A 26242-nucleotide genomic window follows, 5' to 3' on the forward strand; every position below is an offset into this window, starting at 1 on the left:
TCTGATTCGGTAAACTTTACAGTGGCCGGCCTGACAGCATTTGTGGAGACATAGCAAGCCGTTCCCGAATATTTCAAGGAAATAGCCGGGCGACTCGTATAATTTAGTGTCGGCTTGGTGAGGCTGAGGGTTAAAAACTACGAGCCAGGAGCGGTTGTTCCATCAACCTGACTACGTGAGAAAACAACCCCGATCGACTGACTGCTTCAAGAACGCCGGAGCCAACTTTCTTCGATACTATTCCAATGGAACTTTATCTATCTAAGATCGGTCCTGAATAACTAACTCCCAAGTTTGAAAATGCTACCCCAATTTTACTTAGTAAGTTTGGGCCTTGAATCCACTATCGTTGATCTTAGGACAGTACTTTAAACTTCTTGACCCAAAAGCCGGTACTTTTCCATGATACTGTGTTGTTGATTACATGTCTAAAATTTCCTGATAGAAATGTCTAGGTAGCAAAGGTATTTCTTCAAGATCAAAGTCACAATTCTCTATATATAATCTCTGTGCAAACAAACACGAACTTCCCTTTCGACCAACTTGAACTTGAACTCGACTTGAAGGCAACAAAACAGGACAAAACTCCTACCAACTTTCTCGCGGCTCATCCTGCCAATAACATAGACTGCAATTGATCAAAGTAAGATTCACCCTCGGAACCAACTCTTCTGCATGAGCTACCACTCATCTCACCAATTCCTCACCAATTCGTCTTCGTCGTAATCACTGATGGATTCGACACTCGATCCTAAACTTTCTCCCCTGTCATTGATACCAGAGATGTGATGACTGAGAGTAAGCTCGTCATGGTGGGACCTAGTTACGGCAGTAATGGTTGAGACCAAACTCATCCTGGCTCACCTTTCCGCTGTGATACTCCCCACCTTGGCTCCACTGCTCAAAGCTGCCCTGGGATTGCTGCGAATACTGCGAGTGCTTGCCGGGAGAATCGTACGGGGCCTCAAGACTCAGGGGCTTTTTTTTTGCTGCTGGATGAGCTCGACTCAGGAGCGTCCTGAAGAAGCCTGGCGGGCTGCTCACCTTTGCTCTTACTCTTGTTCTTGCTCTTGCAAGTACACTTGTGCTTGCAGCGGCACTTGGAACCGCCGTCCGAGCCACCGGAGCCGTTGAAAGGGAAGTAAGTGTCCATGAAGCCGTGGTTTTTGGCGGCTTCGCTGCCGCGCTTAGGGCGGGTCCAGGCGTTGGCGGGCATTATGTTGATGGAGGTGGTATAGGTGAGTTGGAGATCTGTGAAGTGGATATTTTGGATTTGGTTTGATGACAATGACCAAGAGATGGTTGCTAATGAACTGGAGTCTGATATCGTGGACGAGGACTCGACTTATATAGATCATCTCGACAAAGAAGCCGTGTTGTCTATCACTGGGAATAGAGTGCATTGTTTTTCTTTGAGGCTATCTATGGCTTGGGGTATTCATTGAGTCCATCGTGCGACCATGGTACCGTGAAGAAAACACTTCAAAAGGTGTAGCAAGATCATTGTGGCCCGTTATAGCCACGGGGGTATGGGTAAAAGAAGTCAGCCTTTGGCTCAAAGTAGCGTAGTTGGAGAAGATCTGGTCCAGTTCCATCTTCTCATTCAGTCCATATATCTGTTCCGTGGTTACTTGAAGTCCTTGAGACACGACCATTATGCTGTCCTTCATAGAACCCGATCGAGGCTGATGCAGATACAATGCATTCTTTCTCATCGGGCCTTGAAGATGAAACTCCACTGTGGCTTGCCTGTCTTAATCGCTTCTTTGGAATGTACTTATTTTTATCAGGCACAAAGCAGGTTCACCTACAACCAATAGCCTTGATTCCACTTGCGACAACACACGAATCAGACTATAGACTATACTCTTTCGAATACCCTGCAGAGTGTTCAGAGTTGCATTCCAGTGGGTCTGGCCCGTGTCAACCAAGGGGCCAACTACGGCCACTTGAACGGACGTCCGGCGTTTCAACTTCCCTTCTCGAAACGAACTGTCCTTTCGCATGTCCAAATTTCTCTTCAGAGCACGTTTCCCTCCATGACCGGGCTGCTTCTAACACACCCTCAAGTAAATTCTGCAGCCAACGCCTCCCATCGCGGATCGCAGCTGTCATCTCGAAATTAGCGCGGCGGATCCGCCAAACTGGCTGTGGAGCCGGTGGGGTCCAGTGGCTTACAGTAGCTCCAGTGCTCTCTACTACTCCAGCACCAGCCAGGCCAGAGTGACAAGCCATCGCGCAGTCTACCTCGCGCTCGTCGCGATGGTCTTCCCGCGGTCCTGTTTGCGTGTGCGCACTCTGTTCACCGCGCTGTGCCTCACGTCATTGTTCATCTGGTCCGTCTCGCGCTGGGGCGCGGACCCTCCTCCTCCATTGACCGACTGGGACCCCACGCCGTCCTCAAATGCCCTTCCAGACTTGACAGATTCGCACCAGAAGTTCTGGTTAACATTCCACCGGTCCCTCGAGAAATACGCGCCGAGAACGACGCCGATTGTCGAGTATGAGCGCGCCCCGACGGAGCGCTTCAATCCGCATGATACCCGCCCGCGTCCCAACTATCTCAGCGTGGACGTCGAGGACGTCGCCGCGATCAAGATCGCGCATACAGGCTTCGTGGCTACTATCACGGGCGAGGACACCGCACCCACTCTCCCCTACATCCCCGGCTCAAAGGGCATAGTCTCCACCGCAGGAGGCGTCTACCTTCCCGTGCTGGTGATTTCCCTGCGCATGCTACGACGAACAGGCTCATCACTCCCGGTGGAAATCTTCCTCGCCGACGAACAAGAATACGAAGAGTACATCTGTGACGTGGTTCTCCCCTCGCTCGACGCGCGATGTATCATTCTCTCGCGCATTCTCGCCTCAGCCCCTGTCGCAATAGAAAAATACCAATTCAAGCCCTTCGCCATGCTCTTCTCCTCCTTCGAGGAAATCCTCTTCCTAGACGCGGATGCCTTCCCACTCGAGAAACCCGAGACGCTCTTCCGTGCGGACCCCTTCCGCTCAAAGGGTCTGCTGACCTGGCCCGATTTCTGGGGGTCGACTGTTTCGCCGCTTTTCTACGAGATTGTGGGTACGTCTGCGCCGCCGCTGTCGTTGCGTCAGTCTACCGAGTCGGGCGAGGTATTGGTGTCGAAGAAGACGCATGCGCGTACACTCCTTCTCGCTACGTACTATAATTACTGGGGCCCGTCGCATTACTATCCGCTCCTGTCGCAGGGCGCCGCAGGCGAGGGCGATAAGGAGACTTTCCTCGCAGCTGCGACAGCCATGCAAGAACCCTTTTATCAAGTCAGCGAACCGATCGTCGCACTCGGACACCGCAAAGATAAAGGCGGTGGGTTTGCGGGCTCCGCGATGGCGCAGTTCAATCCTATACCGGACTATGAGCTGATTCGGACGGGGAAAGCGCGTGTGCGCGGTGACGATGCTCCCCCGCCGGATGTATTTTTTATACACGCCAACTTTCCCAAATTCAATCCCGCCACCGTATTCGAGCAGCATGAGGTTAATCCGGCGTTTACGGATGAGGGGGGAGTACACGCGGGCGTGGACGATCCCGGAAGAAGTTGTGGACAAGTTTAGTGAGAAAGAGGATGTGGAAATGGCTTTTTGGAAGGAGGTTAAGTGGACGGCTTGTGAGTTGGAGGAGAAATTTGTGAGTTGGCAGGGGTATACTGGGATTTGTGATCGCGTCTCGGACTATTGGCGGAATGTTTTTGAGTGGAAGCCGTTGCCGACGTGAGTTGATGTTATGCTGGCTTCGTACTCTTCACGACTGCTGCTTGATGCCAGATTATTCCTGGTATGTGCGAATGTTTCGTGTGGATGAGCATATCCCTCCGAGACTTTGTCATTTGGGATCACGACTTGGTGGTGCCACATTTGAACTGATTGACTTGCTTGTCGCTGGCCAGGTTTGATGCAAACTCAGCGACATCAACGAATATGCATCGCCAGATCTACTCGGTCAATATCTACTTACAGCTTGATGATATCCCTCTGCTGGTCTGGATGGGACACAGATGTTGGCTAGTTGACTCTGAAGACGTCGACTATTGATTTGATGGTTGATATCTTGATCTATTTTGTACTATAGCACATTTAGAACATGAAAACTCAATGTAATTAGTATGCGGATCTCGTTTCCCGGACTTCCTCTTTGTAGAAAAAGGGTACTAAAGATAAGCTTTGTGACAGATGTTAAGAGGCAATTTCATCACTCGGCACATGAAACGACGCCTTGGCCTATCTATACCGAGTTCTATGACCTGACATATTCCAAGACCAACATTTCCTTCAGAGCTTCGTAAAGATCGAAAATGCGCCTTGTTTGACTAGTAGACTACGAGAATGGGGATCAATACAAGGAGTTCGCTGGTCAAGTTATTCTTCTTCGGGCTACTAGTAATAAATCCCGCATTCAAGTTATTGCAGCTTTAAACGAGGTCAAAATAAAGTGCAAGACCCACTCAGTGAGATTAATCAGGATAGCTATCAACAGCAAGAAGCAAATCATGCACAAACCAACCCTAAACGAGGACTCTATCCCAGCCTCCAAACCAAAAACACAAAAAGGCATCACTCTCCGCCCGAAGCAAACGAGGATAAGGGATATCTCGACAAGATATTGAGAGACCACGAGAATCTCAAAGATTATCAACAAAGGGAAAGCCAGGATCAAGATCAGGAATCATAGCGTATGAATAAGAAAACCTTTTTGGTTGGGGGAATAGGTAAGATAAGGATAAAGTAGCGTTCGTAGCATGATCAAGTAGTGTGCGGTTTGTAGTGGTAATAAAGGGAGGGGGAATTCAAAAAGGATAAAGAGAAGAGAACAGAAAGGGGTTCTGATTGCATCACATCGTCAGGAATCACAAAAACGCCGCCCTGGAGGGGTTGTTGTTCTCCGGGATAAAAGTAACAGGTGATAGGGTAAGAGTATCAATGGACAGGGGGGATTGGAAAAGAAATAAGGACCAGAACAAGGACAAGGACAAGATGGGGTAGGATCTCTGCGAGGAGATATGCCAAAACCAGAGAGCCAACACAGAGTAGTTCAGAGGCCAGCCACCGATGACCATTCCACCAATGACGAAGCCAAAACCAGAGTGAAAAGTAGAGAAAGCAAAGGGGGAAAAAAAAAGAAAACAAACTGGCTTGAGAAGCCCATATGGACAGACATCATGAGTACATCGCGTGGACAAGGGACGGTGCGAAAAGTCAATCTCTGTGCTGATGAGAGTAAATCCAAAATCCAAATCTCCAAATAAACCTGTGGACTTGGAGAGCCAGGGGGCATAAAGCCATCTGGCGTTGCCCCTTTGTGCGCACCTGTAGGGCTGGAGATATGAACCTTCGCGCCCGCATAATCCCTGCCATCCTGCACTGTATCGACAGGCATTTCATGTCACGCACAGCGTAGCAAGCAATCCTGCGCGCCCTTCAAGAGCCAGAACAGAGTCTATCGCCAAGAAAAGCAAAAAGACCTCCCGAGACATAAGAAAGCGATAGAAAAGATAAGAGAAAAAAAGGACAAGAGCGAGGTTCCAAGCATACAAAAAGCCGTCCGACTCCTCGCGCTCCAAAGCAGAAAAACAGACAGAAGAAGGATAATCCAAAAAGCCCGATCCCAAAACAGTTGGATCTGGTGCTGACAGTGATGACCAAGGCGATGAAACCGACTCCATCATCTCAGATAACCAGACGAGACTCAAGACAAGGCCCAGACCCAAGCGAATCGCACAAACAAAATAATCCTAAGCCCAAGCCTAACACCAGGACCACCAGTGCAAGTTTTTATTCCCCGTTTCAAGTAGACAAGACAGATTGATATCACACGACGTAGGGGAGATTTGGTCATCCCCGTAGTTGACCCGCCGGATGCCACATTAGATTTGCGGTTGTGCGGGCGCCGTTGTCGTCCACGTTGATAGTGGCTGCGCGGCTGCGTAGTGGGGGTGATTTACCGGAGTCGCCGCATTCACGTAATACTGGCTGCGGTCGGGGGCATAGTAGGATGGATGCACGGGGTTCGAGTCGCGTCGCGGCACGTTATGATGATCCAGTGGGCCCATACCGCGGCTTTCAATGGGTGTGTTGGGGTTGCTAGCTTCCAGCTGGCTGGAGAGACTGAAACTGCTGCGCGAGTAAGTCCCAGGTGTTGATGGATCCATCGGCGAGGTCGCGTCGGTCGCAACGCTGCGCGAAGAAATGGATGAGTTGCGGTAAGCGGAGGGACTGTGGTCGGAGGCGGAGCGGTTACGGTCGCTGAATGAAGATGGAATCGCCGTGTTCATGCCTGGGATGCTGGAAGATAGCGAGCTATGGCTGACGCTGTCCATGCTGCCGCCGTAGGGCCCTGCACGGAACGCGTGATAGTCTTCAGGTTTAGGACCCATGGCGGCAGAGTTTGCGGCCACCGCCGAAGGAGAGGGAAGATATGGGTTTGGCGCGGACTGGCCAGGCATGGAGCCCGCCATCGAATAGCCTGTGATGGGGCCTGGTTGTTGCGGGGCATGGGTAGCGGCATAGGGGCCGGCGTGCATGTAGAAGTCGGCAGAGGGATTGGGCATGCTATAGGCGCCGGGCGGGGCCATCATCTGCTGGGGCCGGTAGCCGTACAGAGCGGCGTGTGAGGGGTCGTGGGGATTCTCCATCGCGCTGGTCTCCAGGTCGTCGATCGGGGCACGGAAGCTTTGTTTTTGGGTGAGTTCAACTCGCGGCCGAATGTAGCGCAGGGATTCGACCATGGATGGTGGGTTGAGTACACCGCGCATCACGTCCTCCACGCTATAGTATGAGACGAGGTGGTGCGTGATGCCCATGACGGTGACGCTCATGGTCTTCTTGACCAAGCCCGAGTCCTTGAAGCCGTACGAGTCAACCAGCGACCCCACCAATGCCCGCTCCACCTCAGACTGGTGTGGTGCTCGGTTGTCGCCAAACGGTCCTGGTGGTGATGTGGGGGAGTAACCGGAGCCGTTGCTGTCGTGTCGTGGGTAGGGCTCGCCAGGTCTGGTGGCAGGGACAGGTCGTCGGTTGGCCTTTTTCATCGCGCGCTTCTTTTCCCCAGGGGGGAAGGGTTTCTCAAGTTCGCGATAGACCAGGAAGTTGCCGAGGATGCGACTGGGGGACCAGGTGACACCGTCGGTCCAGCGCTTGATGCCTGAAGAGTTCTCCTCGTAGATGAAGACGCTGCCACTGCGCACCAAGTGGCTTCGTTCGCGATCATGGGGTCGGCGGGGGACATGGTGCAAGACACCTGTCAAGCAGGCCTCGAACAAAATCAGCGCATCTTGCGTGGTAGCCACATACCCCGTGAATGTGGGCTCCAGCACCGCCGCGGTCCCGTTCACCATGATGGGGAGGGGACGGGGGGGTGTGAGAGGAAACGGGGAGGAACGGGAAAGAAAAGAGGCAGAGGAGTAGTAATAGAAGAAGGAGACTGGTGGTGGTGGGAGCTTAAGAGGGATGGAAAGTGGAAGATCTCCGTGAGCGCGTCAGAATTGGGGGGGGGGGAAGTTAGTGTCGAGGGTGTGGTGTGTGGGAATGTCGTGGAGGTCGTGGTGATTAGGTTGAATCACGGGAGGGATTTTGTCGCGTTTTGGTCGTGGACTGGCCGAATCGTGGGAGCTGGTTTAAGTGTTGAGGCTGTGCGTCTTGGGGAGTAGGAGCGACGACGTGGGTTGGTAATAGACAGGACCCTCCTCGAGTTGTGAGTGGTGAGTACTCCCTCTGGCGATTCGCGATTCTTGATGCCAGGTACCCCGGATTATGATAGCAAGGCAGATCACCAAGAGGGGGTGGGATTGGGAAAGGGAGAATAAAAATAAGCTAAGAGATCGACCAGGGTATGGAGAATGGGCGAGGCGGATGGTGTGGTTTTGAGTTAACCCCTCCTCGGCCTGGTGTGAATTCCAGGGATCGCCTCTCCAGCACGGACCGTCGAGAGTCAGCGAGTCAACAGGTTGCACCGATCTCAGGCAAAGCAGATTGGGGATCGACTGGGGCGCGGTTCCACGGATCCCTCGGTGCGGCAATTCCCAAGCTTTTCGAGTTTGTGGGAGGGTCCAGTTGGACTCTAGTCTCGGTTGCGGATCCACTAGACCGTGGTTGTGGTTGGTTGATCAGGCTAGGATGGAGAGGACGAGAGGAAGTGAGTGATGTGGTGGCGCATCCAAAAGGGAATTAGGGGGGGATTGAAGAGGGGAGGAGAAGGAAGAAGAGGAAGAAGGAAGTGGACGAGGGGGGAATAGAAAGGGCCCTTTTGGGATGAGAGAGCGAGAGAGCGAGAGAGAGAGAGAAAGAGAGAAGAGGAAGTGTGAGATGAGAAGAAGAGAGAAGCGGCAGGGGGAGAGAGAGGCGCGTAGTGGGAACAAGGTTGGAGTTGGACTGGAGCAGATCACGGGAAGAGGGAAACGATGAAGAGAGCACTTCGACGATATCTGCACCAGACGCCCCAATATCACGAGGATGACGAGAATCGAATACTAATACGAAGAAAAGAACACGAAATCCATGATTCGAATGAGTTTTGATTTGTTGTGATTATCATCTAGTATTGTACTGTACTGTAGTGGTGTAATCCGTAGCACTGTAATAGTCACTACTAGCCATGATACTCATATCACATAATACGATTCCTGTAGTTGGACTCTGTAGAACTCTCCCAGGCATCATGCAGGCAGGTCGGCCGTTAGAAACAGGGGAAGCAAGTTAGAGCGGGCGGAAATATCAACCAGACTAACGCAGAACGGGAGTATACGATCCTTGGGACAAGGAAAAAAGAGGGCAATGATAATCCGAGCACCACAATCAGCCCAATGGAAAGGAGGGGCGCATTACCCATTTCAGACGCCATTCGTCAATAAATGAGTGGCTTGTTATCGGAGGAGGAGGACTATGGAAAAGAGACCCCAAAGCCGAGAGCGAGCGAGTGGCGAGGGGAGCAGTGCAGACGTGCAGAAAGGCCAGAAGAGGACGATCGCCAGTTGGTCACCGGTGGGATGGTAGCAGAAGGGGAGAAATCTGGGAGTCGAGGGATTCACTGCTGGTGGTTGGACGGGGCCAGCGCGAGGCACCGGGAGGCTAATGGTTAATGTTAATCCTAAATGCTAAAAGACTAAAACGGAACAGGGTCGACGAGTTGATAGGACGACTAAAAGTTGGTGGGACGCTGCGGGGGCGAACAGTAGGCAAATAAGAAAGAAGGAATGAATTCAGAGATATACATAGTCCTGTAGATTGTAAGCGAGAAAAAAAAAAGGAAGAGATGAGAAATGGAAAAAAAAAAATTGAAAATGAAAAAGAGCGAAAAGAATGAACGGCCGAGAGAAAGAAGAGAGAGAGAGAGGGAGAGAGATAGAGGCGGGCTGCAGGATGGAAAGGATCGGAGGGGAAGTTGTACAAAGTTGTGACCTCTGCCTATCAAGTCTGGTGCAGTGGTGGAGGTGGAAGACGGGGGGAAAGAGGGAAAGAGATGGAATTAATAATCAGAAAAAAAAAAGAAATATGACATGCAACGATCACTGGCTGGGGAGAGACTACTCGGGACCTCGGGCGCGGGGGGCTTCTTCTCTGCTCCAGGCCAGACATGGTAAACGGTATATATCGAGTAAGTAATTCACTCTCTAGTTAGTTAGCTAGGAGTTCCAAACTAGGTCTAACAAGGTGCAGAGTTTCTTCCTCCCTTCTAGAAGATGGAGATATGTTTGATTAGACTTTGGCATGACGACTCTGTACATGATGGTTAGGAAAGGGGGGGGGGATGATTCTGGTTTAGAATCGAAATGGGTAGGGATAGGCAGCAGGAATTTCGCAAGAAATGAGACAGGAAAAGAAAAGAAAAAGAAAAAAGAATTTATTTTAATGTGCAATCAGAAAAAATTGACGAGGAGTCGTGACTGGTCGGGACAAGCGGAGAAATACGGGAGGTCCCTCGAGCTCAACTGGACAGATGAAACATGGCTGCCAGTGGATGATTTCACCAACCCTGACCGAGAACGAAAAGTCTCGAATAGAAAAAAAAATAAAAAAAAATCGTGATCAAAAATAGAAAATCATACACGGGATACTTCATTAAGAAGCAGGTACCGTTTCCGCCTAGTCCCGTCGGTCTATACGGAGTACAATACTTGCTGAGTATAACTATAACAGGAGTCTACTAAGAATATACTCCGTGGTTTAAGGTACTTGGAGGGGGGCTCGAAATTGAGTTTGTTGCCGGGTCTATGTACATAGTCTGTATGGGTATGACGGGGCCAGGAAGTTAGTACAGTATGGCCCAGAGATGGCTCACCACTAGAGGTTTCTATTATAATAATAATCCCGTACTCTGTACTCCGTACATATCTTCTGGTCCCTAGGAATGCAATCATCATCGAGCAAACCCCGTGCCATGGACGATCGCCGGTGGAGCCCGCCGGGCTGATTGGCCCGACCTATTCGAGTCTCGGAGGGTCACTATACTCCGTCATCCCCCGTCAACGGAGAGTACCAAATTGACGAGGAGATTGAGACAACTCCCGAGGTGTTTGTGTCTGGAAATGGAGAGATTTACGCAGTGATCCCGTGATTCAGTGATCCCGTGATCCCTTCATAGTCCATCTCGAACATACTATGCAGTTTCAATAGTATAAAAGCATACGAGAACGAAAATAACAAATATAGCCAAACCAAGAAAAAAAAAATCTTGATTTAAGAATAAGATTAATAGAATTAAGATGATGGGAAGAGTCGGGGGTTAGAGTCAGCTCACTAGTTTGTTCAACTGTTCAAGGGGGACCAGTTCTCCACTCCTGCTTTCTTCTGCGCTTCTTCTTCACCCCCTCAACCCAAGCCAGCCAGCCGGCCGGCCAACCAGCATCGACCAACGTCAATCCACGTCAACCATGGATCCATCCGTCGTGCCAGGGAAATTTTAGTGCCAGCAGGGTCCGATCGAGAACCGCCCATCCCCCTCATCCCTCTGCGATCGAGGGAAAAACCATCTCTCCGGGGTCTATGCTGGCCTGTTAGCGTTCTCCCCCTCCCCCTCACTGTCCGCTTCCTAACGGTCCAGGCGCAGAGAGGGTCCCGAACACGGTGGAGGAGGGTCCAGACTTGAGTACAGACCAATAACCATCCACCCACCCATCGTGGAACCACACGACCTTCAGAGAGAAGATGAGAGGACCGAGTGTGAGAGAGGGCGCGAGCCGTGAGGAGAGAAGGCACCTGGCCAGTGCACGCGGCGAGACTATTGAAAATGGGCGCGGACGATGGGGCGAAAAGCGCGACGAGGATCACCAACCGCACGTCAGAGCCAGATCTGAGGGGCCTGAGCCTGCGCTTGAAGTTGGGTGGAGACCACTGGAGTCCCCTGCTGAGAGTCTGAGCTGCGTCTCTGTCGATGAGAAAATCATCCTAACCCACCTGGGGATGGTTAACCGTGCCACCACTTCCCAAGTTCTCTTTCCCATCTCTTGTCTCTCCTTCGCGTCGCGGAGACACCTTTTTCTCTCTGTCATGAAGGACACAGGGCTTGCCCCCTACTCCCGCTTTCCCAACTCTCTGGCTCTACGTCGTCAGCACCCCCATCCCCCAGGGAATGCCAGGAGGACTGAGCGCGTGCCAACCGCTTCCTCGTTGGCTCCCACAAGTGCCCAAGAGCAAGCCTGTGGTCCCTCCCCACTTCCTCTCCAGATGGGCTCCCTGCTGTCTCCGCTCGGGAACGATAGTGGTTTGGTGCCTGTGGCTTGGCCCTCGCAGGCGTTGACCTTTCTTCGTACACGGCACACCACTGGTAAGACAGGCAGGAGGGGCGCAAAAATCCCCCTCAGGCCAGATGGATGGGGATTTGCTGGACTCCCCCGTCAGGATGAATAATGCTCTTTGCTTTCCCCCTTCCCTCGGTCACCAATCAGCAGGGACGGATGTGCACAACCAGTTGACAACTTGACAGACCTGCGCCGCACTAACATACCCGTCGTAAGGTTTTTTCTCCCCCTTAAGGGGCCCTTTGCCGCTGCTGAACCCATTTGCCCAGCCGCTAACAAGCTAATTAACAACCGGCTCACCGGCCCCCCCAATCGCCCCCCAAGTGCTGGGCGCGGCAGCTGGGTTGACGGACAGAGGGGCAAGAGGGGCCCGTACCTGGACCGGGGGCTTCATGGGATCCTGGGTCAAACTTTCGCGGGAGATCCTCAGCAGATCCAGACCATGCTGGTAGACTGCCAGACTGCCACACTGGACATTAGGAAATCTCAACACTAATGCTACCAGGGGGGTGCGCCCGAGTTGACCAGAGTGTGATCTTCAGTGCGGTCACACACGACCTCATACAAATTATTCAGGATGTACTTTGTACTCCATTTACAACAACTTTCATAGGCCAGTTCTGTGGATGCGCTGGGCAATTATGATCCTAATATTCCCGCGGCTGGCTTGGAGACTTGCCACTGCGAGCGTTGATCTTCAGGCCCTGCTTGTCTGATTTTGCACTCGCGGACCGACGGAATTCCGTAGTTTGGCCCATCCTGGCCCCCATTTTTCTTATACAACGATCGGCAGGTACCTCGTGGGCTTGAAAAACTCCGTTGAGCCTCTTGCATGCAGTCGCACTGCCTCACAGTTTCTGGCCTGCCGGATTACAGTCTTCCGGCATGTGGGTTCCAGGTCTGCCCTGTTCCCTTCACATGGAGGATGAGGTAAATCCAAAGATAATCAACAGTCGATTAACTTTGGAGGAGTGTACCCGTACTCCGTATACATTCTAACTTTGAATTGCCGATGGTTGGCAGATCCCGCAAGAGTGGGCGAACAGGAGACGATCGCAATTGGCGCACGCTTGTTGAAACTCAATTGGCGCCCATCGAGTCCATGACAGATGTCACTGTCGAGGGGAGAGTGTCTTTGTTTCTTTTCTTTGTCTGTCTATTCACCTGGTGGTGTTCATTCACCAGGCACCAGCCACCAGCCACTAATTCATCGGGGTGTTTAGTGAGGAAATGCCCGATTTCGCAGAAATGTGTGATCTGTCAGATATATGCCCCGAGCCCGAGACCTCCTCGCACAGTGCTGGCTTGACGACCCAAAGATTGGATCGTGGCCAGACTGTACAAACTGGAGGTGGCTGGCAAGATGGCGAGTTATTAGTAGGTGAGCGTTTAATCACTACCAGCTCAGTACTATCTATAGGCTCTGCCTTGATACCCCCATTGTCTGCCACAATATCATCCATCCTTCGTACTGGTGTGTTCAAAGAAAGATCAAGCCTGGTCCTCCTCGAGGCCCCGAGTTGCATTGCAAGTTCCTTGCGGAACACCCCACAGACGAACCGTAATACAAGAATAACCAACAAACACTAATTTGGTTCTGTCCTTGGTAGCTTCACAAGTTAGCGTAGTGGATAACAAAGCACATCCCTCGTCCCGTCCCATCAGTCTGACCAGCGATGGTCCATTCTAAGCGCGCCCAGCGGGGAAACAGAGAAAAGAGCATACGACGCAGCTGCGCCCGATGAGCCCAAACTACCAACCAAATAAGCACTACTCCGGACTTACGGAGTCGTCCACGAAGGATGGAGATCACGACGACGACGACTCCAGAATATGGTACCCTATAGGAACCGCAGAGCTCGTCCCAAAATAAGAGGCTAGACCTACGAACGAACAGTACGGAGTCCTGTAGCAAGGAGCTGAAAAAGTGGCGTCTCCCCCACACCGACAGAAACATCATACGCGGCCTATCACCAGCCCTGAGCCATGGAATATCACAGGCAGGAGGCGGGCTGGGCGATTGAAATTTGAGGGTTGAGGATTGGGGAGGACTTGTGGCTCTACCACAATCGGGCATTGGTTTGTCTTGCGCCTCATCGCGCCGCAGACCTTCGCTTTCTTTTTTTACGTTGCGCGCCAATCTCAGATAAGACCCACCCTTTCCTCCCACCTTTTCACCGGCTGGACGGGCGAATCAGGGCGTGAGTATATGTTCAAAATGCTGGAATCGAATTGTGGCGGTAGATAGGAGACTTGGGGGGCTTGGTGACTTGAAGTGGCCAATTCTATTGCTGGATGGCAGCTCTAATGTATCGTTCTGGATGCGGTTGGAACTTGGGTGGTTGAGTAGTCCCAGATTCGACTCCCAGTCTCGCCTCTCCAGTATGTACGGAGTACTCCATATGGACAATACAGAATTAACTCACTAATCTAACGCATTCAAGAAGTAGTTAGTTAGGGCGGTCGATCTCCCATTGCCATTCGCCCGCACTAGGGAACCCACTGCCACGGACAGTGCACCGCCGTACCAGACCCCCGGGCCACAGCCATCTGCACAGACGCGAGACAGGAAATAGTATCCCGTTGCCTCTTGTACTTTGTCCGGAGGGGAGGGGGGGCACAAAAATCTTGACTTGGAGTGCCGGAGGTGAATGGGCGAATCTTGAGCTGGAATGACAGTATAACCTAGTTTGACGGAGTACAGGAGCCTAGGTGCTCCAAGGAGTATCGAGAATGTATGAAGGGTACAAACTAACCATGCTATCATCGATCTCACGGTACGAAGTACGGAGTACAAAATGCAGGATCGACCGGAATGCCGAAAGATTCAGGTTATATCCTGCGAGCCGCGTACACATGCCAAACAAAGACAGCATACATGTACTCCGTATTATTGACAGTATCTATCCACAGATAGTTAGTACGCCGGAGTGACTCCATTGTAATTTTTTGGTCTCTGTCTTGCCAAAGTTGAAAATCCGAGATCATCCCCTCCTTATCAGCCCGGTCGCGTGGAGCTCCCCAAGGCGATCTTTTCGTATCGACTAAACCGCAACCGGTACACCCACAGTGATGACCTTCCTCATCCTTCCGATAGGGTCGAAATAATCTTGATGCGAAATGAAACCACGTTTCCTGGTATCAATCTCGAACAGGAGCTTCAGAGTATAGTAGATGAGATCGGACCGTGCTCATTTCGATTGACATACTTTATTACTACTGCGGAGTACAATGCGGTGCACTGTAGTAATAATACTAACATTATTGTGCAAAAGACAAGCCAAGACAAAAAAAAAGCCACTAACCAACCCATCCCCCAGCCCCAAGAACCAGCAACCCACAACTACCGCTAACACACTAACACGCTAGCCTACTCAACGGGCGCACCCCCCTTCGCAAGCCCAAGCTCTGGTGCCCGGTGGCGCTGGGCCCGTCCTGGCTCACACTATCCCTTTAAGTTCTAGCGTCTAAGCAGAAATCCCGCACGCCCGGACAGGGCCTGCGATGATCTTCGCCTGTTTGTGCCGGACACGCCAGCTGCACTTGCCATCTGGGTCGCTAGTCTGGTTAGCCTTAGCCATGTGTGCTTTCAAAGTCTGGCTTCTGTTTCCTGCTGCATTGGCCCTTGTCTGTTTGCCCGCCGCGCTGCAGGATGTTTAGCGCGGCGCCGTTTTCCTACTCTGCTGTAGACTCCGTTCCTTGTTCCTTCCCTGTTCAACCGTCGTCCGTGATTCGTACGGAGTACTGCATATTCTGGTGGCTGTGGATGAGAGGTTTCTTGACGATCCGGGTTCTGCCACCGAACGCTATGAGCGCAGTTTGCGGGTATTGAGTCCAGGACGAGGTTGGGGCCGCTGCCTTACGAAGGTCGTGGACTCGTGCTTGATATCTTTTCTGGCAAGTGGTAGCGTATCATCCGAGTATCCTTATAGCCCTTTGTCCAGGTCGATAAAAATTGAGTTATCAAGCTACTGTATAAACTCCATCCCATAGAGCTCCGGCATACAATACCGTTATCCCCACTTTACCTACCAATTCCACGCTCTCAATTCCCATTCAAACATCTCCTATTCTCCACCGCCCCGGTGTTGCCTATTCTAGGAATCGCGTGCATGAACCAGGGCCCAACCAAATAGCGAAGAGGATCAGGGGCAGAGAAATAAAATCCGCAACGGCTGGTATATCGAAGAAAAATTGACATGTGAAAATAATGATTGCAGAAGCACGGTCTGAAGCGGCAGCACTGAAGAAAAGGGTAGATCGGAGCGAAGAAAAATATGGAAAGAAAAATCATTTAATTTAAGAAATAGCGTCGATACCAGACCCGCGTTGCTCATTCGTCGGCTCCGAGAAAGGGCCTAAGGGGCTTGGCTTTCTGCTTGGCCTGCGCGTTCGCACTTTTAACTCCCGACGGCTAGACTAGCGGGTTAGTTTGACCAGCTTGACCGATGGACCCAGTTTACATGGAACATAGCTCCATGACCTTGATTATCAGGACTTGGTGAGCCTGCACGGAGTACAACAGACTTTGAAGCACATCGTATCGAGTACTGCCAATCCCCAAGGACAGCTCGCTATTGTCAGTAGTCAAGCAACTTGTCAATCGCGCCGCACTATGTCCAAAAGTAGTGATAGTACTGCATAGTACGGTGCTAGCAGCTCGGCCAATATCCAGATAGATCAGCTAGAACCAACCTTGGACAAGCCTTGCGTATCAAATCTGTCGTGGCACTGACCCTCGCCTTTTCTCCCCACTAAGGCCATCTGGTCCCATGCATGCGCGATCGAAGGGGGGTCCGAAATCATGATTATTCATTGCGATCGTCTAATTATTCCATTCTCGGTATTAGCAAGCCACTCAGGGATGATTATTGTTGAGGAGGCTGCGTAGCTGGTTTGGGATCTGCCTAGAGCGATATAGGAAGGGCGTAATTATATTTCCCTATGCGTTACTAAGTGCTAGATACTGCTCCAAGCCTCCGATGAGTGTGCAGTAGATTTGATGAGAGGTGCGGCCATCATGACATGTACATATAAACATTTAAGGGCGGGGGACTGGGGCCCTGGGCGGTTTAGGGTTTTAGTTTTTGGATTTTGGACTTCTATCGGCGATTGCTTGACTTCGGGATCTCCAGCTTCAGGTGTACTGTGGAATTGGGATCGTCACGACAAATGAGACACATGGTCCTAAGTGGTTTTTCTTTGGATGGCAACCGATCGAGGCTTGACTGTCCATGGTATAATTATTATTGAAAGGCAGTCCTGATCTTCAAAGGGATGTACTTTTTACTGTCTCTCTTCAGTCGTCGCCTATGCATTGATGTGCATACACTCCTACAGTACTAAGTACAGCATTCATTGTTCAACTGCATTGCTTCCCTAAACTCAAGCGCGAACCACTCCTTCGGAACCTTCGTGTTAAACTGTAAAGTGTAATTCGCAAAAGCGTAAACTATATTCCCCTAGTTGGTTAATGATGACGCTCCAGTCATAGCTAGTTCGGCAGCTAGCTAGCTTGGCTAAGCTGACAGCCCACAAGCTGGAGTACGAGGTACCTACTGAATATAGCTAGCTAAGCGGGCATCGTCTCACACCTTGATCGAAGCCCGTCCATACTTCCCAACAAGTGGGTAGTTACGAAATACCCTTTCCTCGACACGGAGGAGATCATCAGGTCTCGCTCCTGCTTGTACCCAGGAACTAGCCCAAAAATGCACTATGCACTATGTACTCCGCTATCACCAAAAGCAAAATAGCCAAGGAAGGAAAAAAAAAAGCAAAGGGCCCATCTCCCAGAATCACCCAACCCCACGCACCATGTGGCCCCAACTCCGTCAGATCCCAACGCCGCGGACTCGTGTCCAACACACACTTTCGTGCAACAGATCCTGCGCACGGAACACGCGCTTGGTCTCGCGTCGTACGAAGAATGTAGATCGTATTCTGTCATCACTTTGGTCTGGTGCCGAACAGGGAAGTAGGCGGTTGGACTCGGACGGGAGAGACCACATATGTCTCGAAAACTGTGAACTACAATGCGTTCAAGCCTATTCGGTATCATTATCTCTTTCCCTCCGAGACAATACCATCATGTGGGTCATTGCCGCGTTCACCAGCCACATACTCCGTGCACCTCAACCGTTCGTATTCTCATCCTGGCTCCCCTCAAAGGAGGGAGAGTATACACCCGCCCCAACGGCTCGGCTCTGGATCGTATATGCGGGATTGGGAGCATTATGCGGAAGGCAGCGCAGACGTGTCTTCAATCCGACTGGATGGTACGGCCAGTCGGTGCGTAAGATGGACTTCGCATTTGCAGGAGATATCACGTTTGTTATCCATTACGACAATCTGTAGCCGGACAACGGTACATGCTCCGTATTTGAGGTAGTCAAGTAGATCCTATACTTATCCCTGTGATCGACAGTCGGTTCAAGCAGATCAGACAACCGGCAAGACGGCTTGGGGTTGTCCCTCCAAGCGCCCATTTCTTTTTGCAAAATTCTTACCCACAAAGGGGTGCATCTCGTGACCAGTGTTTAATCCATGACACAGAAGATCACAGAATTAGATGCCCTTGATTCCGCCCATTGGCTGGTTTACTCGATAAAAGCCGTTCAAAGGGCAACAATAACCGCAAGGTCGGAAGGACTATCCTCGAAAGCCCCCCCTGTCCTGTCCTGCTGATGAGCATGCACTATCGGCATGAATAATAGCGTCAGATCGCCGGTATCAGTCATCAGCGCATCTTCGATTTAGCATATTCCTCCTAAGGAAAAATGTATCCAGGCTTGATCAAACAATCAGACAAAAAGTACATACTCACCTCAGTTTCCCACACCTACCGTGAAACCCAGTTATCAGAAACAATCACTAGCCTTGTCAAGTCCTGCATGAACTATCCTCGTATAGAAGCGAGATAAACAAAATGCAAGTAATACGCCACAGTCCCAACATGCAACAATGTCACCTTGTCCATGTGCCCTAACCGCACCAAGACAAGGCACCTAACCAGGAGTCACTATCTGCAGAATATGAAGAACTAGAGCAAATAGTCAACTATGGTAGTTAGCTACATAGTCCCAGGCTTAGCCAATTCTTGCTAGTCTTGCAGTATCTACTCCATACATCCCTGTTCTCGACTTGATCGGCACTCCCTTGCGTGAATTTCATCCTGGCGGGTTGGGCATTCACGCGGCCGGAGGGGGTTCGCGTGTTGGATTTCTGGGGAAGAGCGTGGAATGTACAGTATACTATAGGGTGATTGTCGTGCGATGTCCTGGCTACAGTAGTATGTATGCTTCCTTTTCATTGCTTTTTCCAGGGGGCTTTGAGTTCGCCCCGGGCCCTTGGGTTGGGAACGCTTGGTGCTTGGTAGGGCAGGGATGGGGCCTTGAGGATGTGACAAGATGAGTTGGAGTGCTATGCGGGGATGAAGGATGCCAGTGTCGCGGTAGGTAGTGGGGTATGTCCATCAGCTCGAAGTTGGTAGACTTCAGGACTGCTCTCTTCTTGTTGACGTCCTTGGCAATGACCCTGGCATTATGGATACACATGGTATCGAGGTGGCATTGAGCACCTTGAGTATCTGACTGTCCCAATTATAGGTAGGTCATGACTTATGAAAGCTCCATGTGTCCCTGGAAACAGCTCTGCATTCACCGAAATGCGCGGAGAGAATATTATTGTACCGCCCTTGGAAGTAGATTTCCTTCCTCTTCCATCAATCCATGGCGTATATATTGGAGAAGAGTCAATCAAGGTAAAGTACATGTAAGAAAAAAAAACCCCCTGTAGCAGCCAGCTTAACCAAATCCATATTGTACAAGTTCGATCCCAGCGCCATGAAGTTGCTCCGCTATGCTTGAATAATAAAATATGAGTACCACGTACACTTGTCTATGGCGACGACCCCAAAACCTCCGCAACAGCAGGATCCTCAGGAATCTCCTTAGTGAACCCGCTGCCCCTTCGTACATGCATCAGCAGGCGAAGGGCACCGGCAGGAGTGACACCTTCAATACGTCTGGCCATGCCAACACTTGAAGGACGCACTCGTTCGAGTGCTTGCTTCTCCTCATTGCTAATGCCGAAGATCTTGCTGTAGTCCAGGTCTGCAGGGAGGAGCAAGTTCTCATCTTGCTGGAACCGCTGGGCCATCTTCTCCTGTCGCTTGAGGTACGGGGCGTAGCGGCCCTCGATAGCGACGCGGGTGCGGATCTCGGGTGCGAATGATGCCGAGTTGTATGCAGTACCATGAGCAGCATCGATGTGTGGGATGAGAGAGTCAATGTCAGCTCCGTCGAGACAAAGGATGTCGAGCGCCGAGCGAATTGAGGTGTCCGCACGAACCTTGAAGCCCTTGCGAGACCAGGCGGTCGAAGAGAGCCTCGTGTTTTCCAGTAGGGCCTGGAGTTCCTGAATCTGGCCCTCGGTGTCACTGAAATGTTGCCAGCGCTTGTTGCCAACGACACCGGCTTCACGAGCCATACGAGTAAGACGTAGATCAGCGTTGTCAGAGCGAGTAGAAATGCGGTATTCGCTCCGCGTCGTGAACATCCGGTACGGCTCTGACACTCCCTTGGTGATAAGATCGTCAATCATGATGCCGATGAATCCGTCCGAGCGCGTGAGCGTCATCGGTAACCGGTTCTGCGAGGCCAGACCAGCATTAATACCAGCGATGATGCCCTGACCAGCTGCCTCTTCGTAGCCCGTGGTGCCGTTGATCTGGCCAGCCAGGTAAAGACCACTGATCAACTTGGTCTCCAGCGTCGGCCGCAGGTTGCGAGGGTCAATATAATCGTACTCCACTCCGTAGCCTGGTTGGAGCATTTTGACATTCTCCAGACCACGGACAGTCCGCAACATGGCGTACTGCGCATCCGCGGGGACAGTCATAGAAATGCCGTTTGGATAGACCACCTCATTAGGCGCGAAGCCTTCAGGCTCGAGCCATATCTGATGCTGCTTCTTGTCCGTGAAGCGTATAATTTTAGACTCCAAGGATGGGCAGTATCGTGGTCCACGGACGGTTTCTCGAATATGTATAGAATTCTCCAAGTTGGCCCGGATGATCTCGTGAGATGCCTCATTGGTGTGCGTCAACCAGCAATTGAGCTGGCCTTCGTCACCAACCTCAACAGTAGAATTGAGGTAGGAGAAGGGCATGGGTGGCGAATCACCATGCTGAATCTCCAGACCCGAGAAGTCGATTGACTTCATGTCCAACCGCGGCGGTGTTCCGGTCTTCAACCGGCCCAACTGGAAGCCAGCTTCACGGAGGGACTTGCTAAGTCCATAAGTTGGCGCCTCTCCCATTCGCCCCGAAGGATAGCTTTCCAGTCCGATGTGAATCTCACCTCCCAAGAACGTCCCTGTCGTGATAACCACCCGGCCAGTAGGAATAATCTCTCCGGACTCCAAGCGTACACCAACAATCTTGCCCTGGGCACCGGCAGTGTTCTCCACGCCTTGCTTCGAGACCACAATATCGGCGACCTTGCCCTCCACAATATTGAGACCCTGAGTACTGACCAACTCTTCCGTCATATACTTCCTGTACAGATCGCGATCGATCTGCGCACGCGGTCCCCACACAGCTGGCCCCTTTGAGCGATTCAGGACTCGAAACATAATTCCCGCCTTATCAATAATGCGCCCAGCAACGCCATCCATCGCATCAATTTCCCGAATCATAGTTCCCTTGCCAATTCCACCTAAACTGGGATTGCACGAACAAACGCCGATGTTCGATAGCGAGGGCGTCACCAACGCGGTGCGAGCCCCGGATCGGGCAGCAGCAGCACATGCTTCTGATCCGGCATGGCCACCTCCGATTACGACGACATCATAGGCCCTGTTTTCGGTTCAAAAAGGATTAATTAGCGCTAGTCAAAGAGTATGGAATAAGGGTACATCACGAACTCCGTGCCGTTTGAAACCGTTGCCAGACCACGGAACTTGCTGACCTGACGGAGTGACCCAATATGCCGACGCACCACGGGCAATGACCGTGCCCTGAGTATCATGGTGGAGTGCATCGAAGAACGAGGCTTGTCGACAAGGGACTGGCGCTGTTCGCGATGCGATAAGACAAAAATATCGCAGTGCCACGTGACTGATAGGAGATGCATAATTCGCTCACGCAATTGGCTACGAAATTACGGCCGTAATACGGTCCGGGGTCGGCGTGCAGCCGATCTTAGGTCAGCAAGAATCTCATCCTCATGGATTTATAAAAACATCCTCATCCGCATTTCTTCTCCTTCCACAAATATCCGATTAGAACTGTTACAGGACATTTCAAGATGAAGGCCTATTGGTATGACAACACGCCGGTGAGTGTCCCGTTACCCGCCCTACCCTGAGGCTATTGAGGGGCATCCAATGACGCAACTCGACATCTCGATGCTAATGCATACATGCGACAACCAGGGCGACCAGCGCGAGCCGCACGACTCCGGCCGCGCCGTCTCCGAAGACAAGCTCGCATCGCTTGGTGTCCTTTACCACAACTGCCCGAGTGTTGAGGGCGTTGACGCCATCGCCAAGGAGCGCGGCTACAAGAACCGCGACACGATCTGCGTGTCCCCGCAGAGCATGGGTGACGTCTACGAGGACAAGGTGAAGATGTTCTTCGCGGAGCACCTGCACGAGGACGAGGAGATTCGCTATATCCTGGACGGCGAGGGTTACTTTGACGTGCGAGGCGAAGAGGATGAGTGGATCCGCATCGAGCTGGCTAAGGATGATTTGATTATCCTGCCGGCGGGCATTTACCACCGCTTCACGACCAATGAGCAGAACGTATGTCGTTGTGCATGACTTGTCTTCGTACTGATTCCCTTTGAATTCTTGTTTGGCTAACATTCTTTGTTTCAAAGTACATCAAGGCTATGCGCCTCTTCCAGGATGAGCCCAAGTGGACGCCCCTCAACCGTGGCGCCGAGGTTGATCTCAACCCTCACCGCAAGAACTACGTGGAGGCCACCTTGAAGCGCAGTGCTGCTGTGAACTAGACCTGTCTGGTTCTTGGGTTTCGCAACGTTTAATGACCGCATTGATTGATGGCCTTTGATATGAACAAGGACGGGATCTTCGATTCGATCTACTGTTCAATCCACTAATTGAGCATTTTCTGCACATATATAAAAAGGGAATTCAAGAAATTTCGCTTCCGATTTAAATGATTCATGTGTTCGTAGTATACATCGGGGACTGACGGAACATTCAAGGCTACAATGCAGAAGTTGTAAAGGCTAGACAGATCGTTATACAAGGCGGTGGCATCAGCCTCGGGCCGCAGGTGCCCCACCAGGCATGGCACCGGGCATCTCAAGCTGGTCACTCGCAGCACCGGTACTATCCTGCCGGGTCATACTCGAACTCCGCCAGCCGCCCATATCCACGTTGAAACTGCTGCTGCGCGAGCCCGCACCAAGTCCTAGCCGCGCATCCAACCCCCCACGGAACCGCAATCCCTCTTCCTCACGGGAATGCTCATCAGAGAAACGAATGGGCCCTCCAGCTTCTGTTGAGCCAGCACTTCGTGGCGGCGCAGTAGACCCTGCGTCGGAGTCGTCTCCGGTCCGCACGCCCGTCCGGCCCATGCGTGGCCACAGGTCAGGGAGTCCAACGACCTGCACGCGGGGCTCGACGACACGCTCTTCGAACCAGGCATGTACTCGGGCCTCGACGAGTTGCGCCACCTTGGGTACATCCTGCAGTCTGCTGCGAGACCCAATGAGAGACCGCACAGACAGATCGAGTCGATAATCAGGGAGGAACGAAAACGCCACATTGCTCTTTGGACTGCTCTTGGGTGGAGCCTGGTCTTGCGTAGCGTTGGCATCTGAAGCCCCCGAGGGGCTGTTGGGACCTGCGTATGCGTCTGCAGGTGGCGTGGGTGATGTAGCAGGCGTGTGAAGGGGGTCCGTCGATGCTGGGATCAGCGAGATGCATAATGTCCCCGAGAACCGCACAACTGAGACAGACAGTGCGACGGGTAGAATGGCTGAACGAGGTTTGGGGTAATTCAGAACCAATTGAGTCTCTACAGCGATGGAGAGGTTGTCATCGCTCAGGTCCACGTCCAACAGCGCCTGCAACCTTCCACCATCTGAGTTAGGATCATCGACCGTTATAATCCGGCAATTGCTAAAGATTGGAAACTCCTCGCCGAGCGAGATATCCGTGACATTGATTTTCTCAATAAAAGACGGCTTCTTTTCGGGGTTGTTCATAGCCGCAGTAAGGGAGTTCAGAATTGAGGAAGTTGGTGAATCCTTCAGCAAGTATGCCGTCTGTCGATACTGTGCAATTGTTTGCGCAATCAACACATTGAACCAGTCCAGCGATTCAGGCTGGTGGGAGGAGTGGTGCATGCGATGCCGGCCATGTTTGGAGGAGGGATTCGTAGGGATGGCGCTGTAATAGGTTTTGCGAAGTATAGAGCGTGTATTTGTAGAGGAGGCTGGCACAGGGCGAAGGACATTGGATGTGGACGGCTTTTCTCGTAGAGATTTGTGGCCATCCTGCGAGGGGCTGTAGACGGAGCTGTAGCGGCGGTGGGTTGTGCGGTTAGAGAGGCCGCGCGATGGGGGCGGCGGAGCCTCGCCGAAGATGAAGAATTTGATGAAGGCGCCGATTAGTAGGACAACGGAGAGTTGGCCGAGAAGAAAGCCCTGCGTGAAAGATAATCTGCAGGCCAGAGGGGCAGTTGGGTCAACGATCTAGATTCACACTCCACGGATTCAGATGGACTTACGAGGACTGAGGCGCCACTATGACGGGCTCATCTGGAAGGGTTGTCAGCAGGAGACTAGATAATTGAATGGTATTGCATAAGGACACGCACGTTGTTGGAGCGCCATTGTCGGCAGCAGTCAGCGAGCCCCTGTTCGTGAAGCATCCCCACTAAAGGTTAAAGTCGGACGGAGGTTGGGCCTCGGTGGATCTTCCTTGGCTGGCTTATCAGCTTATCTCTTATCAGTTTATCGGCCAGATCGGAGCCAGCTTTTAGGACACGCTGGACGTCGCGACTGGCACGCCACTTCTGCCAAGTTGGTTATGGAGTCGATGAGGTCCATCCATCGATGACTCAAGCTTGCAGCCTGGTTTTTGGACGCAAAACTGGCCTTTTCATTGATTGATTTTGACTAATTTCTGCCGCTCATCTCAAGCGTCCTCTATTCCCACGGAGCTCCAATCGGCGAGTTTGGCTGGAACTACACTACGATGCACTGGATATCGCTAGTACTGCCGACACTGCTCCTGGCCTCGCCAGCAGTATGCGACAGAACCCAAAAACCACCAGGCAAAGATGCCATTCTCCTATCAAACGTTCAAACCTTGACGCTACGAGCCAACCGCCAAACAACCTCTCGTCGTGTGTCTCCCATTCCCCAACTGAGCTGTGTCGGCCCCTCCAAGAAGGTATGCGATCTCTACCAGATTGATACAATGCGCTGCACAAATGACGGCTACGATTACGATGCCGAAGATGTACAGTGGACATGTACAGCCTCACTGCCGCCCGAGTTCAAGCTTGGAGCAACAGACGTCATTTGTGAAGGATATCGAAGCTCCGAGGACAAGTGGGTGCTCAAAGGCAGCTGTGGAGTCGAATACCGTATGCTCCTGACGGAACAGGGAGAGAGGAGGTTTGGAAAGGCCAGCGATGACTACGACTGGTCTTCTTTGCTTGGCAATGCGAAGAAAACGTCGGGACGTGGCTGGAAGAGAGTTGTGGAGACTATTGGAGATATCCTCTTCTTTGGGTTCTTCGCTGCTATCTTCCTATTCATTGTTGGCCGATTCCTTGCTGAGTGCCTTCGTCTTCGGGGTAACCAGAGAGGTAGACCTTCTGGACGAAGATGGGGATGGGGGAGGAGGGGGTGGCGGGGGTGGAGGTGGCCGGGGTGATGGCTATTATCCAGGGCCTCCTCCTCCCTATAGCAGCACCTGCGCCGATGATAGCTCTAGCTTTGGATTTGGAAGCCGACCCGCTACGCAAGGCTGGAGACCGGGTTTCTGGACGGGAGCAATGGGTGGCGCTGCAGCGGGATATGAGATGGGACGGCGTGCCGCGAACAACAACCGTGCCTCCTCCCAACAGGGAGGATCGTTCTTTGGTCGACAGAATAACTATGATGCCGGAGAGGGCAGTTCGCGGACGCGTTCGTCGCCTTCATTTTCAACCACGTCAACCAGCACTGGATTTGGATCGACAAGACGCAGGTAGTCGGTCAGGGTTCGCAAAATATATACCTCTGCACAAGAAACAGGCTATGGGTAACAACATGCTCTGCTAAATCTGTTAGGTCTACTGATGTTCGCACGTTGGAAATTAAACGGAAGCGAATCAATTCGATGACTCTGTAGCAATTAGGAAACGCCGTGACCCTGACCGTGGGTCAACCCTGTGTATATCGTGGGAAAAAGAACGCTGTAGACCCCCCATTGTATTCATCCCA

The 26242-nt window shown here is 51.9% G+C and overlaps 8 protein-coding genes across 8 annotated transcripts; 4 read left to right on the forward strand and 4 right to left on the reverse strand.

The window, feature by feature from the left end:
- Window positions 1-964: 964 nt before the first annotated feature.
- Window positions 965-1216, reverse strand: N7458_009879 (uncharacterized protein; the record flags this gene model as incomplete). The annotated part of the gene is made up of 1 exon (XM_056913261.1): window positions 965-1216. One exon carries the CDS (start codon window positions 1214-1216, stop codon window positions 965-967), a length of 252 nt encoding a protein of 83 aa, XP_056762110.1.
- Window positions 1217-2262: 1046 nt separating this feature from the next.
- N7458_009880 (alpha-mannosyltransferase) lies at window positions 2263-3591 on the forward strand (the record flags this gene model as incomplete). The annotated part of the gene is made up of 1 exon (XM_056913262.1): window positions 2263-3591. The coding sequence occupies one exon, from the start codon at window positions 2263-2265 to the stop codon at window positions 3589-3591; it is 1329 nt and encodes a 442-aa protein (XP_056762111.1).
- A 2306-nt stretch (window positions 3592-5897) lies between these two features.
- Window positions 5898-7367, reverse strand: N7458_009881 (camp independent regulatory protein; the record flags this gene model as incomplete). The annotated part of the gene is made up of 1 exon (XM_056913263.1): window positions 5898-7367. One exon carries the CDS (start codon window positions 7365-7367, stop codon window positions 5898-5900), a length of 1470 nt encoding a protein of 489 aa, XP_056762112.1.
- A 3805-nt stretch (window positions 7368-11172) lies between these two features.
- On the forward strand, window positions 11173-12300 carry N7458_009882 (uncharacterized protein; the record flags this gene model as incomplete). The annotated part of the gene is made up of 3 exons (XM_056913264.1): window positions 11173-11791; window positions 12035-12213; window positions 12271-12300. 3 exons carry the CDS (start codon window positions 11173-11175, stop codon window positions 12298-12300), a joined length of 828 nt encoding a protein of 275 aa, XP_056762113.1.
- A 7364-nt stretch (window positions 12301-19664) lies between these two features.
- On the reverse strand, window positions 19665-21796 carry N7458_009883 (tRNA modification protein MTO1; the record flags this gene model as incomplete). Its single annotated transcript, XM_056913265.1, has 2 exons — window positions 19665-21624; window positions 21693-21796. The coding sequence occupies 2 exons, from the start codon at window positions 21794-21796 to the stop codon at window positions 19665-19667; spliced, it is 2064 nt and encodes a 687-aa protein (XP_056762114.1).
- Window positions 21797-22075: 279 nt separating this feature from the next.
- N7458_009884 (acireductone dioxygenase (Ni2+-requiring)) lies at window positions 22076-22786 on the forward strand (the record flags this gene model as incomplete). Its single annotated transcript, XM_056913266.1, has 3 exons — window positions 22076-22105; window positions 22203-22574; window positions 22652-22786. The coding sequence occupies 3 exons, from the start codon at window positions 22076-22078 to the stop codon at window positions 22784-22786; spliced, it is 537 nt and encodes a 178-aa protein (XP_056762115.1).
- Window positions 22787-23056: 270 nt separating this feature from the next.
- Window positions 23057-24640, reverse strand: mmm1 (ERMES complex subunit MMM1; the record flags this gene model as incomplete). The annotated part of the gene is made up of 3 exons (XM_056913267.1): window positions 23057-24467; window positions 24535-24565; window positions 24625-24640. 3 exons carry the CDS (start codon window positions 24638-24640, stop codon window positions 23057-23059), a joined length of 1458 nt encoding a protein of 485 aa, XP_056762116.1.
- A 364-nt stretch (window positions 24641-25004) lies between these two features.
- Window positions 25005-26010, forward strand: N7458_009886 (DUF1183 domain protein; the record flags this gene model as incomplete). The annotated part of the gene is made up of 2 exons (XM_056913268.1): window positions 25005-25623; window positions 25706-26010. The coding sequence occupies 2 exons, from the start codon at window positions 25005-25007 to the stop codon at window positions 26008-26010; spliced, it is 924 nt and encodes a 307-aa protein (XP_056762117.1).
- Window positions 26011-26242: the final 232 nt, after the last annotated feature.

This window comes from Penicillium daleae, assembly GCF_028827525.1.
Source record: "Penicillium daleae strain IBT 16125 chromosome Unknown utg000008l_segment0_segment0, whole genome shotgun sequence".
Lineage (NCBI taxonomy): Eukaryota > Fungi > Ascomycota > Eurotiomycetes > Eurotiales > Aspergillaceae > Penicillium > Penicillium daleae.